Below are 14,207 nucleotides of genomic sequence, written 5' to 3'. Positions count from 1 at the left end.
GAAGAGCGAGCCGATTGGGGAAGGGCGCCTTACAAGGAGCGATGTGTCCATCAAGCATTACCATCTCTAGCCAGGTTTGTCGTCATCGCTTAGCAGTCCCGCTCACCTACCATCTCTTGGGCGTGGATTTGTTCTTGGGTGCGGTTTCTTGCAGTCTGCTATGCTGTGCCGCTTTATGCGCCAATGACGATATTGGACTACATCACCTGAAATCCAGCACGGTAGCCAGTCCATTGTGGTGGGGCCGCCATGTACCCTGTTGGTTGTAGCCCCCTGACTACACAGGGATCGCTCTGCTGATGCCAGCGCCGTTAACTCCCCACGTATGCCAAGGAGTAGATGCCTATCTCCTTGGGGCATTGGGACTCCCGGCAATGGCCATCCTGCCAGGTGGTCGTTGCTGAGGCTGGGTGGCGCCCGTGGGGAGGGCCCTTGGTCGGAGTAGGTGGCATCAGGGCGGATGACCCGCAATGAAGCGTGGTACATCATCTCTTGCTGGTGGCCAGCCGCCAGCAGTCTCTAAGCGTTCCAGGGCTCAATACAACGCAACTACATATGACCCCAAATCGTTCCCCTCCCTGGCTACACCATGGGAGGAACGAAAGACTAAGGATGCCAGCGAACCATACTCGCCCCGCTACCTGGTGTGTACGAGAGCTGATGGTGAATCCTTTACATCCATGAAGCCTCAGTTCTTCGTCGAGCACTTAGAGGACAAGTTCGGGGAGGTGGAGGGCTTGTCCAAAATGCGCTCGGGCTCGGTTTTGATCAAATCGGCGTCCTCCGCCCAGTCCCGCCGGTTACTCGATTGTAACAAGCTGGGGGATGTTCCGGTTACAATCACGCCCCATAAGAGTCTTAATATGGTCCAGGGCATAATATTCCATCGGGATCTTCTATTGCAGTCCGATGACGAGCTTCGCGCCAATTTAGAGCGGCGAGGTGTTCACTTCGTCCGGCGCGTACATCGTGGTCCAAGGGATAAGCAGGTTGCCACCGGTGCCTTCATCTTGGCCTTCGAGGGTGATACTTTACCTGAGAAGGTCAAGGTGATGGTCTATCGTTGTGACGTCAAGCCATATATCCCTCCCCCGATGCGGTGCTTTAAGTGCTGGAAGTTCGGGCATATGTCTTCCCGCTGTACTTCCGGCCTCACATGTCGAGATTGTGGACGCCCATCACATCCCGATACTCCATGTGCTCCGCCTCCCATCTGTGTAAACTGCGGAGAGCACCACTCACCTTGCTCGCCGGACTGCAGGATCTACCAGAAAGAGCGCAAAATCATGGAGTATAAGACCCTGGACCGCCTGACATACACTGAGGCCAGGCAGAAGTTCGAACGCCTCCATCGTGTTCGAATGCCTGCCTCTTACGCCGCGGCTACTACTGTTATGGCCCCATTAGCTCTCCCTCAGACTGCCACCTCTCAGAGCCGGAATGCTACACCTGCCCCCTTGATGGTGGGGGGCACTTCACTCCCTGCTGCTCCTGCACTACCTGCCTCAGGAGCAGCAACCCCCCAACCATCGGGGACATCAGTCCCCACTTCTAAGCTGGGGAAGCCTCAAACTTCCCCTGCTCGAATAGCACGGAAAGGGTCCCTTGGGTCCCTTCCTTCCCAGGTTTCCGCCTCTGGGAAGGGTGACGTCAGCCAATGGAAGAAAAGCAGACCAGCGGCTGATCGCAGGGCTTCCCGCTCCTCCTCCGTCCCGGAGACTGACTCGCTGGAGCCCTCCCAGCCAATGAAACCCAAGGACCAGAGAGACAAGACGAAGAAGAAGACCTCTAAGGCCAAGGACCACGCGGTGGCATCCACCCCACTGCTCCCTACAGGCTCTGCGTCCGGGGATAAGGTGGAGATCCGGGCGTCCGCTGAGGACCTGGATCTCGCCGGACCCTCAGACGCCATGGAAGCAGATTGTACTGGTCCTTCATCGGTGGCAGCAGGTGACCCAGTGGCGTGATCTGCCTCCTCGGCCCCTTCACGCCTTTTTCGGACATGGACAAAGCAATACTCCAGTGGAACTGCAGCGCTTTTTTCCACCACCTTGCTGAGCTTCGCCAACTCATCAGCAGTCACCCTTTCCTCTGCATTGCCCTACAGGAAACTTGGTTTCCGGCAATGCGGACCCCTGCCCTACGTGGGTATCGGGGTTATTACAAGAACCGGGCAGCTTATGAGAGGGTATCTGGTGGAGTCTGCGTCTACATCCTTAACTCTGTCTACAGCGAATGTGTACCTCTTCACACACCTTTAGAGGCTGTCGCTGTAAGGATGTGGACGCCTCAGCCTATTACTGTCTGCAGTTTGTATCTTCCGCCAGATGGTGATGTCTCACGTCATGTGTTGGCTGCATTGATAGCACAACTGCCTCCTCCTTTTGTGTTACTGGGCGACTTTAAGGCCCATAACCCCCTGTGGGGTAGCGCCGCGATTACTGGCCGGGGTAGAGATGTCGAGACTCTTCTCTCGCAGCTTGACCTCTGCCTCTTAAACACGGGAGAGCCGACACATTTCAGCGTCGTCCATGGCACATTTTCGGCCATCGACCTTTCTATCTGCAGCCCCGGACTTTCACCATCCATCCACTGGAGTGTCCATGACGACTTATGTGGTAGTGACCATTTCCCCATCTTTCTGTCACTACCACAGCGTCACTCTTCTGAACGCCCCTCCAGATGGGCTCTGAATAAGGCTGATTGGGGCTTGTTCTCCTCTCTCGCCACTATCGCACCTCCTTCCCCTGACACCATTGATGCGGTGGTTCAGTCGGTCACCACCGGCATCGTTTCTGTGGCGGCATCTGCGATTCCCTGTTCATCCGGGTCCCCTCGGAGGAGGACTGTGCCTTGGTGGGCGCCCGAGATCGCAGAGGCGATTAGAGATCGCCGGCGGGCTCTTCAACGCCATAAGCGGCACCCGTCCTTGGAGAACCTCATCGTTTTTGAACAGCTCCGTGCCCGTGCCCGACGCCTTATTCGCCAACGGAAGCAGGAGTGCTGGGAACGGTATGTTTCCACCATTGGCGTCCGTACCTCTGCATCGCAGGTTTGGGCTAAGATTAGGCGACTCCATGGCTATCGGCCGCCTGTCTCTGTCCCTGGGCTTTCGCTGAATGGAGTGGTGTGTACTGACTCCGACACGATTGCGGACCGGATAGCAGCGCATTTTGCTCAGTGTTCCGCATCTACGAATTACCCACTGGCCTTCCGCTCCCAGAAAGAGCGGTTGGAAAGCTGGAGGCTTTCCTTTCACACGTGCCACGCGGAGTCGTACAATGCTCCTTTCAGCGACTGGGAATTCCAGAGTGCCCTATCTGCTTGCCCTGATACGGCTCCTGGGCCAGACCGCATCCACAGCCAGATGCTGAAACACCTCTCTGTGAATTGCAAGCGACGCCTCTTAGATGTTTTCAACCGCATCTGGGTTGAGGGTGTGTTCCCGTCTCAATGGCGAGAAAGCATCGTCCTCCCCGTGTTGAAACCTGGCAAGAACCTGCTGGAGGTGGACAGCTACCGCCCCATAAGCCTCACCAACGTTCTTTGCAAGTTGCTAGAACGTATGGTGAGCCGGAGGTTGAGTTGGCTCCTCGAGTCTCGAGGCCTTCTGGCTCCGTCTCAGGGTGGGTTCCGCAAAGGCCGCTCTGCCGTCGATAATCTGGTCTCCCTAGAGTCTGCCGTCCGTACAGCCTTTGCACGCCGCCAACATCTGGTTGCCGTCTTCTTCGACATGCGGAAGGCGTACGATACGACTTGGCGATATCACATCCTGGCCACACTTCATGGGTGGGGTCTTAGGGGCCCGCTCCCGATTTTTATTCAGAATTTTCTGTCGTCTCGTTCCTTCCGCGTGCAAGTTGCTGCGTCCCATAGTTCCTCCCGGGTCCAGGAGAACGGGGTCCCACAGGGGTCTGTCCTCAGTGTCTCCCTGTTTTTAATTGCGATCAATGGGCTCGCTGAGGCGGTGGGATCGTCCGTCGCAGCTTCGTTGTATGCAGACGATTTCTGCCTCTACTACAGCTCCGCTGGCATTGCAGTTGCTGAGCGCCAGCTGCAGGGCGCTATCCGCAAGGCGCAGTCGTGGGCTGTAGCGCACGGCTTCCAGTTTTCGGCCGCTAAGACCTGCGTTGTGCATTTCTGCCGGCGTCGCACGGTTCACCCTGAGCCACGCCTTTACCTTGACGGTGAACCTATTGCTGTGGTAGAGACGCATCGGTTCTTGGGACTGGTATTTGATGCCCGGTTGACTTGGCTGCCTCATATTAGGCAGCTTAAACAAACATGCTGGCGGCATTTAAACGCTCTCCGTTGCCTTAGCCACACCGGATGGGGTGCCGATCGGTCCACCCTTCTCCGGCTGTATCAAGCGCTGATCCAGTCCCGCCTTGATTATGGGTGTGTGGCTTATGGTTCGGCGTCGCCATCAGCGTTGCAATTGCTGGATCCCATCCATCACTGCGGGATCCGACTCGCCACAGGAGCATTTCGGACAAGCCCTGTTGACAGCTTACTTGTGGAGGCTGGTGTTCCTCTATTGCGGATCCGGCGCGACCGACTTCTGGCCGCTTATGCTGTCCACGTTTGTAGCTTGCCAGGGCATCCCAACTACCGTCTCCTGTTCCCGCACTCGATCGTCCATCTTCCAGACAGGCGGCCCTGGTCAGGGTGTACGATCGCGGTTCGCATCCGGGCTCTACTGTGTGGGATTGAGTTTTTTCCTCTCCCGCCTGTTTTCCGGGCCAATCTCCGTCTGCCCCCTTGGTGTGTGCGCCGACCATGCATTCGGCTGGATTTGGCACAGGGTCCGAAAGACTCGGTCCCTCCTCCGGCCCTCCGCCGCCGCTTTGTTGCTCTCCTTGCCGAGTTTCCCGGATCTGCCGTGACCTATACCGACGGTTCGATGGTCTCTGGTCGCACTGGTTACGCTCTTACTCTAGAGGCTCATTGTGAGCAACGGTCGCTGGCACCCGGGAACAGTGTATACACTGCCGAGTTGGTTGCCATCTATCGCGCCCTAGAGTATATCCGCTCCCGCTCAGGTGAGTCCTTTGTCATCTGTAGTGACTCCCTGAGTGGTTTACGAGCTCTTGACCAGTGCTTTCCTCGTACCCGTCTGGTGATGGCCATCCACGAGTCGCTCCATGCTCTTGCCCGTTGCGGCCGCTCCGTGGTCTTTGTTTGGACCCCAGGTCATGTCGGCATCCCGGGCAATGAGCGGGTTGACACGCTGGCTAAACAGGCAGTGAGTTCACCGGCTCTGGAACTCGGCCTTATGGAGTGTGATCTCCTGTCGCTTTTGCGCCAGAAAGTGCTTGGTGCCTGGGGTGACGAGTGGCGCACCCTGCCCACGCCCAACAAACTTCGGGCGGTGAAGGAGACGACCCGTGTGTGGCGCTCCTCCATGCGGGCCTCTCGGAAGGACTCTGTCGTCCTCTGCCGGCTGCGCGTTGCCCACACGTGGCTGACGCACGGCCATTTGTTGCGCCGGGAGGACCCACCGCTATGTCGCTGCGGGGCAGCTCTGACGGTGGTCCACATTTTGGTGGACTGCCCGCTTTTAACAGGACTCAGGCAGACATTTGCGCTGCCTGATACCCTCCCTGCCCTTTTATGTGATGACGATGCTATGGCGGACCTCGTGTTGAGTTTTATTCGGGCAGGGGGTTTTTATCGTATGATTTGAGTGTTTGTCCTTTTATTTCCTGTATTGCCTTGGGCCTTTGGCCTGTGGTTTTAAACTGTGGGTTTTAATGTCATTTGGTGGTTGGCTTTTCCTTATTTTCATGGTCGGCCAACCACCTTCACACTCGGTGCGATTTTGGTTCCGTTTGTCTGGTCTTTGTCTGTCTTTCTTGTATTGTGTCGTCCCTTCTCTCAGTTCTCCGTTTTTAACGACTGACAGTTTTTATTTCGTGTGATTTTATCGTGGAACAAGGGACCGATGACCTTAGCAGTCTGGTCCCTTCAATCCCACACCCAACCAACCAACCAACAAATAACAGTCTACCAGTTTCTCCTTGCTTTCAGCTGACTGTAGCGCCAACATAGCAAGTCCATATTGGCTAATTTTTCAAGACCAGATCTGTCAATCATCCAGATTGTTGCCCCTGTAACTACCGAAAATGCTACTCATCTATTTTTGGAACCACATGTAGCTCTAGCTCTTTCCTCTCCACAGATATCCTTCATTGTAGTTTCATCTACAATACAGCTGTCTGTCACTGAAGCATACAGGCCACTCCACCTCAACAAGGTCACAGGGATAAGCTATTAAATATCAAAGAAGAAGTTAAAGTAATTGTTCACGAATTCTTTTACTCAAAAATAATACACTTCTATGATAAGGTTACAGAACCTTATAACACATTATAACAAATGGTTGGACAATGAACAGACGGAGGATGAGGCATTGGACTCATGTATGGTATTCTTGTTCCTATCCAGCCACTCTGGTGCAGGTTTCTCATAGTTTCCCTAAATCACTTCAGGTGAATGTTGAGGAGGTTCCTTTGACAGGGCCATGACTTATTATTGACACTATTCTCAGCTGATTAAGCTTATTGCTGTCTCTCCTGAGACACTGATGTCTATGGGAATTAAGTTACAGTCTTCCTTCTTTCAGCTACAAATACAGTTTGAGGAAATAATGGCAGATCTATACTTGTACAGAATCTGAGAAAAATACTGATTCCAAAAACAGTCAGTTATCCCAGGATTTCTAAGGGCCTTGTCTTTTTTCCTACTTGCTCCTCTCCTGCCTTCACTATTTCATTTATCAAAGGTACCCATTCATTCTCTGCTGTTTTTCTTTCACCAATTTCAGTCAATAATTGCCTCATGCTCCACCTGAAACTCTCAACTTCTGGTTGTTTCAACATATCCAAGTCCTGTCATCTTAATTTCCTAGCTTTCTGCATTTTTCAGCATTAATGTGCATGTCCCTCATCATAAATTGTGGTCAGAGTCCACATATATTCCTGAAAAACTTTTCATTTTAAAATCTGCTTTTCAAGTCTCTGTCCTACCATTGTATAATCTCTCTGAAGCACTACTTGTCACTAGGTCTCTTCCATGTGTACTAACTCTGTTCCTGATTTTCAACCGGTAGCAATCATTAAATTGTTCTTTGTACAAAATTCTATCAGTTCCCTTCCCACTTCATTTCTTTTCCCAATCCATATTTGCATGCTGTTACTCCTTCTCTTCCTTTTTCTACTATTAAATTATAGACCTCCATCTCAATTGAATTAATATCTCCCTTATCATATTGAATAATTTCATGTTTGAGTCTATTCATCAAATGTAGGACTAATAGGCATACATGTGTGTTCTGTTGTGATGAATCATAGATTGTGTTTATTTTGGTTTGATAATCCATTTGCAATGCTGTTCACTGTAATTCTCCCACATTCCTTTTTTTCTTATTCATTATTACACCTACTCCTGCATTACCCTGTTTCATTTGGTGTTGATAACCCTGTATTCAACTGATCAGAGCTCTTGGTCTTCTTACCACCACAATCTACTAATACCCACTATATCTAATGTTATCATATTTAACCAAAATGTTGGTGGATTAAAGAAAAAGTAGATTCTCACAAAAGTAAAGAAAAAAAATAATGTTACCATTTTTCACCAAAATATTCCAGGATTGAAGAATAATGTAGATGAGCTCCTGGTTTGTTTAGATGACATTGAATCTGATAATTTAATAGATATACTATGCCTGTCTGAGCATCACATTGTGTCTGATATGGAAAAGGTTATAAACTAGCTGCACATATAAGTAGAGAGAATAAGGTGAGAGGAGGAGTTGCCATATATGTCAAAAGTTATCACTGTGTAAAAAGCTTAGATACCAAAAGTTTTGTCTAGTGCAACATATAGAAGTATGTGCCTGTCAACTTAAACTAAAGGAGGGCTCTTTTATAATTGTAACAGTATATAGGTCCCTTTCAGGATACTTTCATTTATTCTTCAAAAATTTGGATGCCTTGTTGTGCTATCTCAAAAATGGTTCAAATGGTTCTGAGCACTATGAGACTTAACAGCTGTGGTAATCAGTCCCCTAGAACTTAGAACTACTTAAACCTAACTAACCTAAGGACATCACACACATCCATGCCCGAGGCAGGATTCGAACCTGCGACCGTAGCAGTCACACGGTTCCGGACTGCACGCCTAGAACCACGAGATGTTGTGCTATCTGTCAGCTAGGGGAAAGCAAATTATTATTTGATTCACTGAAAGAGTGTAATAGGAAGAATGACCTGGAAGTCTTGCTCGGTTCTTTCCGTTTGACATCCATCATTAATTTTTCTACTCGGGTAGTAAAGGACAGCAGCACATTGATAGATAATACTTTTATATACCAAGATTAGTTTAAAAACATAAATTTTTGTCCTGTTGAGAATGGCCTTTCTGATCATGGTGCTGAGCTAGATTAGATTAGATTAGATTAGATAAGAGAAGTTTTTCATTCCATAGATCCGTGCTGAGGAGATCCTTGTGGATGTGGAACATGTCAATTTCTTTTTAGCTGAAATAACAATACTAATAGTATGAGTATATACAATACATCATTTGTTTCTATTAAAAAATTCATCAATGGAGTAGAAGGGGTTGGCCCCTAGTAAGTCTTTCAGGCGCCTTTTAAACTGATCTTTATTTGTAACCAAATTTTGTATGTTTGCTGGCAAATGATTGAAGATGAGTGTTCCTGAGTAGTGGACCCCTTTTTGAACTAAAGTAAGTGCTTTTAAGCCCTTGTGCAGATCATTTTTGTTCCTGGTATTGTATGTATGAGCTGAGTTGTTTGTTGGAAAAAGTGATATATTATTTAGGACAATTTTCATTAAAGAGTAAATATACTGAGAGGCAGTAGTTAGTATACTCAGTTCTTTGAAGAGGTTTCTACAGGATGCCCGTGAATTTACTCCACAAATAATACGAATTACACACTTTTGGACTCTGAGAACTTTTGTTTGACTTAAAGAGTTACCCCAAAATATTATACCATATGACATTATGGAATGAAAGTAGGCAAAGTATGTAAGCTTTTTCATTTTTTTTGTCACCTATGTCTGCTAACATTTGAATTGCAAATACAGATTTGTTAAGGTGTTTCTGCAGTTCTGTGGTGTGCTCCTCCCAACTGATTTTATTATCGAATTGTAATCCCAGGAATTTAAGACTGTCAACCTCTTCTATCTGCTCTTCTTCATAGTTTATGCACATGCTGGGTGGAAACCTCTTACAGGTTCTGAATTGCATATAGTGAGTCTTTTCGAAGTTTAATGTCAGTGAGTTGGCTTTAAACCATTTATTAATATCCATAAAAATATCATTAGCAGATCTTTCTAGAATTACACTCGACATACTATTTATTGCTCAAATGGTTTAAATCATACCTAACTGGAAGAGTGCAGGACGTTGAAATAAGTAGTTCACATAATATCCAAAGAGCTGTTGATCTCTCAAACTGGGGAACAATCGAGAATGGGGTGCCACAAGGTTTGGTCTTGGGTCCTGTGCTGTTCTTAATATGTATTAATGGCTTGCCATTCTATATTGACGTAGATGCAAAGCTGGTACTTTTTGCCGATGATACAATTGTAGCTATAACACCCAACAGAGAAGAATTAACTGATGAAATTGTAACTGATGTTTTTCTGAAAATCATTAAGTGGTTTTCTGCAAATGGGCTCTCATTAAACTTTGACAAAACACAGTATATACAGTTCCACACAGTAAATGGAATGACACTATTAATAAATATAGACTTTGATCAGAAATCGGTAGCTAAGGTAGAAAATTCAAAATTTTTAGGTATAGCCATTGATGAGGGATTGAACTGGAAAGAACACACTGCATAGTTCCCACCTGTACATCTGAATGGATAGCTGTTTTGCTGCTGGAATACTTTACACAGAAGGGCACTATCATCATTAAACTCTTCAGCAGAGCTGCATGTCCTCAGGAAATGTAACTGTAGTTTCCTCCTGCCTGCAGTTGTGTCACAGTACCAACATAGAATGACCATGTTGGCTAATAAATATTTGTCTCTGTCAGAAAATCCATGTAAACTTTTAAGCAGAAGCACAGAACATATAGCTGCATGACTAATAGAACTACAAAAACACATCTTCATTACAACAGTACTTCAATAGTTGAGTTGTATTTTGCAACAATATCTCCTGCAATGTAGCTTGTTTAATACAACCAGTAACATGCTACAGACACCCCTCATTGTGTTGTTATCAAAACTACAAAACCATGATTGCACCATAAGTTTACATATATTTGTCAGCTCTTCCATTTTGTAAAGTATTTCGTATTATTATTAGTATCATTATTATTATCATTTTTATTATTATTACAGCTACAATTTCTTCAGTCTTGAACTTTGTGATACAGTTGATTTGTCTTTACCCACCATTAGTCACACAGACTACAAGTGTAGTGACTGCCTTCCCATTCTAGATGGACACAGTAGCTTCCAGTAGGTGGGTTGAAAAAAAAAAAAAAAAAAACACCTAAAGCAAAAATTTAAAGTTCTCTTTTTAAATTGGACTACTCCTGTAGTCCTTGTGCCTAAACTTGTCCCATGGGATGGAGGGTTAAAGTTTATTACATCAGGAAATATGATTTTAAAATATCATAAATTAATTACTATGCAGTTGAGAATGAATGACATAGCCAGTTTTGAAGATCAGTTATTCCTGATTTGGAGCTAGTAATTAGCTTATCTTGAAATTTTGAAATTCAAAAGTCATTAATTAATTAAGATCCAATTTCAAGATACAGCCCATTTTTTGTACCATGTTATGTTTCTAAAAATTGTTCTGCTGATACTGTGGCTCAAATTTTTTGAATATATTGATTTTCTTGGATTTTGTATATTTTGGATTTTAAGAGAAATATTCTAAATTTAAACATTTGTTAAACAGATTACAAATGGCAGCTCTACCAAAGCCATGGAAAATATATTGCTTATGAAATCACAGTATCAAAAAGTAATTTCTTGTGATTTTGCAAAACACAAGGGCACAAATCATTTGGTACATGAAATAACTAGTCATAAAAATACAGTCTGGTAAACTCTATAATATTCACTCTTTAGAATTACTATTCAGATCATCTTCTTCTTTTCCTCTCTCTCTCTCTCTCTCTCTCTCTCTCTCTCTCTCTCTCTCTCTCTCTCTCTCTCAAGGTGAGCTATGAAGACTTTTCAGTTCACAGTGATAATGGATGGAGAAACTTGACACAGTGGGGGATGAGGTGCAGTAAAAAATATGTAAAAATATTTCGACTACTAACAGCCATGCTTAGCAGAAAAAAATCCTACTAGTTTCTATCTAAATGATGTTTCTGCATATTTTTGGTTAAATAAACTATATTTTCTCTCTTTCTCTGTGTATGAAATGTTCAATGTTAATTTTAGGTTAGAATTACATCTGCTGGAGAGGGGAAATGTCGAGGAGAACTTACCATTGCAGAGGAACATCAGAATCCACTAGGAACTATGCATGGTGGATTCATAGCAACATTGGTTGACCAGATGTCGATGTTTGCTCTTCAGACACATGAAAATAGACCTAAAGCTGTTTCTGTGAATATAAATGTGAGGTGAGTTTTAAATATTCACAGAAAAAATTAAAAGAGGAAACAAGACAGTGCATATGGTGGGATTAACTGAACAGTGCTAACACACATTCACATATTAAAATAAATTTGAGAATGCACCCAAAGAAACAGAGAGAAAGAGAGAGGCAGAAGGCGGAGGATAGAAGAGGAAGAAAAGGACTATGGAAGAAATTAGAAAGTTTAAGGTGGAAACTGATAAATTAAGACATGGGTGATAAAAAGTCGATAACAGCATAATAGAAGCTTCTGAAATGTGGTATTACAAAAGACTGGTAAAGAACGCATGGGTAGATTGGATAACTAATGAAGAGATGCTAAATTAAATGGGAGAGAAAATGAGCACAGAATAGAAGGGGGTAAAAATTAAAGAGGAAGACCAACACTTTGATAAAGTAAGCATATTCAAATGGCTTTAGATTTCAATAGTTAATTAGAGAATATGAGACATGAGAGAGAAGACCTAAACAATATCAGGCAGGACTGTAGTCATAAGTTAGACAGCCAATTCTCATCTGTGAATTTGTTTGAGGGGTCAAACACTAATTCAAGTGCTGCAACCAGTACACAGATATAGCACATTTGACACAAGCATACATTGTCTGTGATGACTTAGTCAGCCAAACTGTAACGCGTAAAAAATCCTTGTTTATGAGAATCACTAAACATTTAAAACTGATAGTAAAGTTGTTTATTTGTAACTTTGAGATTATCATTTGTAATCAGTACCAAAGAGGTACAAAATATTTGCTAAGACAAATCTGAATAGGAATATATTCATCTTTCTGCATGTATATCCAACCAGATGGCAGTTATAAGAGTCGAGGGACATGAAAGGGAAGCAGTGGTTGGAAGGGAGTGAGACAGGGTTGTAGTCTCTCCCCGATGTTATTTAATCTGTATATTGAGCAAGCAGTGAAGGAAACAAAAGAAAAATTTGGAGTAGGTATTAAAATCCATGGAGAAGAAATAAAAATGTTGAGGTTCGCCGATGACATCGTAATTCTGTCAGAGACAGCAAAGGACTTGGAAGAGCAGTTGAACGGAATGGATAGTGTCTTGAAAGGAGGATGTAAGATGAACATCAACAAAAGCAAAACGAGGATAATGGAATGTAGTCGAATAAAGTAGGGTGATGCTGAGGGAATTAGATTAGGAAATGAGACACTTAAAGTAGTAAAGGAGTTTTGCTATTTAGGAAGTAAAATAACTGATGATGGTCGAAGTAGAGAGGATATAAAATGTAGACTGGCAATGGCAAGGAAAGCGATTCTGAAGAAGAGAAATTTGTTAACATCGAGTATAGATTTAAGTGTCAGGAAGTCATTTCTGAAAGTATTTGTACGGAGTGTAGCCATGTATGGAAGTGAAACATGGACAATAACTAGTTTGCACAAGAAGAGAATAGAAGCTTTCGAAATGGGGTGCTACAGAAGAATGCTGAAGATTAGATGGATAGATCACATAACTAATGAGGAAGTATTGAATAGGATTGGGGAGAAGAGAAGTTTGTGGCACAACTTGACCAGAAGAAGGGATCGGTTGGTAGGACATGTTCTGAGGCAACAAGTGATCACCAATTTAGTATTAGAGAGCAACGTGGAGGGTAAAAATCGTAGAGGGAGACAAAGAGATGACTACACTAAGCAGATTCAAAAGGATGTAGGTTGCAGTAGGTACTGGGAGATGAAGAAGCTTGCACAAGATAGAGTAGCATGGAGAGCTGCATCAAACCAGTCTCAGGACTGAAGACCACAACAACAACATCCAATCAGAGATATAATGAACTTTCATACTGGGAAAGGTGTGTACCCTACTGAGCCTCAGCACCAGGTATCTGCCTTTCATTTGATGGTGCTCTGTTAATTGACAATATGAACTCAGTGTCCTGTGGGTTGTTTCAGATTGCTATCACCTCCACAGCCCTTTTCCAAATGAGCTAAAATGTCTTCTTTTAACAGTAAAGGAATAAAACTACATATAAGAATAATACATCAGATTGAATGCTGTGATAATAAGCTAAGGCCTGTTTCCAGATTCAGAATTATCTTTTGGGAGAGGGGTAATGATGAACTTCTGTTTTTTTTATTAAAGTAGTGAACTGGAAAGGAACTCCATGCACAGACCAGTGCCTTTTTCTGGGCACAATTCTTGGTTGTCAGGACAGCCAGCAAAGAAACAGATGGATGCTTCATTGTCTGCGTATCAAGCATTTCTTGATGTGTAATTTTGAAGAGCCCTACCACAAAAACTGATGACTCAAGTGTGCAATTGTTACTGCACCTACATTGGTTCTGTTACCAAAGTTTGTTAAGATGTACAAGATATAGAGTAACTAGAATAATTTTGTTTAGAACAAGATACAAAGATAAAAGTAAATTGTATGTGTAGTAGACCTCTGTCTGCATAGTATATATCCAGAACATTGTTTTATTAAGATTTTATTTTTTTGGCAGAGGGAATTAGGTCATGAAGCCAATGGAAGTTTGCCATCAGGTACTCATAAATAGAATAAAAAGCGTGTTTTATTTGTATTTCTTTACAGTTTTCTTAAAAATGTT

General features: G+C 44.6%; 1 protein-coding gene across 2 annotated transcripts in view; it reads left to right on the top strand.

Annotated features, from left to right (window-relative positions):
- The window catches only part of LOC126267515 (acyl-coenzyme A thioesterase 13-like), a 36,547-nt gene that overhangs the window by 10,079 nt on the left and 12,261 nt on the right, over window positions 1-14,207 (top strand). For both annotated transcript variants that reach the window (XM_049972814.1, XM_049972816.1), the window contains exon 2: window positions 11,447-11,631. In XM_049972814.1, the coding sequence (XP_049828771.1) occupies window positions 11,447-11,631 (185 nt within the window). The remainder of the gene's footprint in view (window positions 1-11,446; window positions 11,632-14,207) is intronic.

The sequence above is a fragment of the Schistocerca gregaria genome, chromosome 4 (assembly GCF_023897955.1).
Source record: "Schistocerca gregaria isolate iqSchGreg1 chromosome 4, iqSchGreg1.2, whole genome shotgun sequence".
Taxonomy (NCBI): Eukaryota; Metazoa; Arthropoda; class Insecta; order Orthoptera; family Acrididae; genus Schistocerca; species Schistocerca gregaria.
This window is presented reverse-complemented; position numbering and strand designations above follow the sequence as displayed.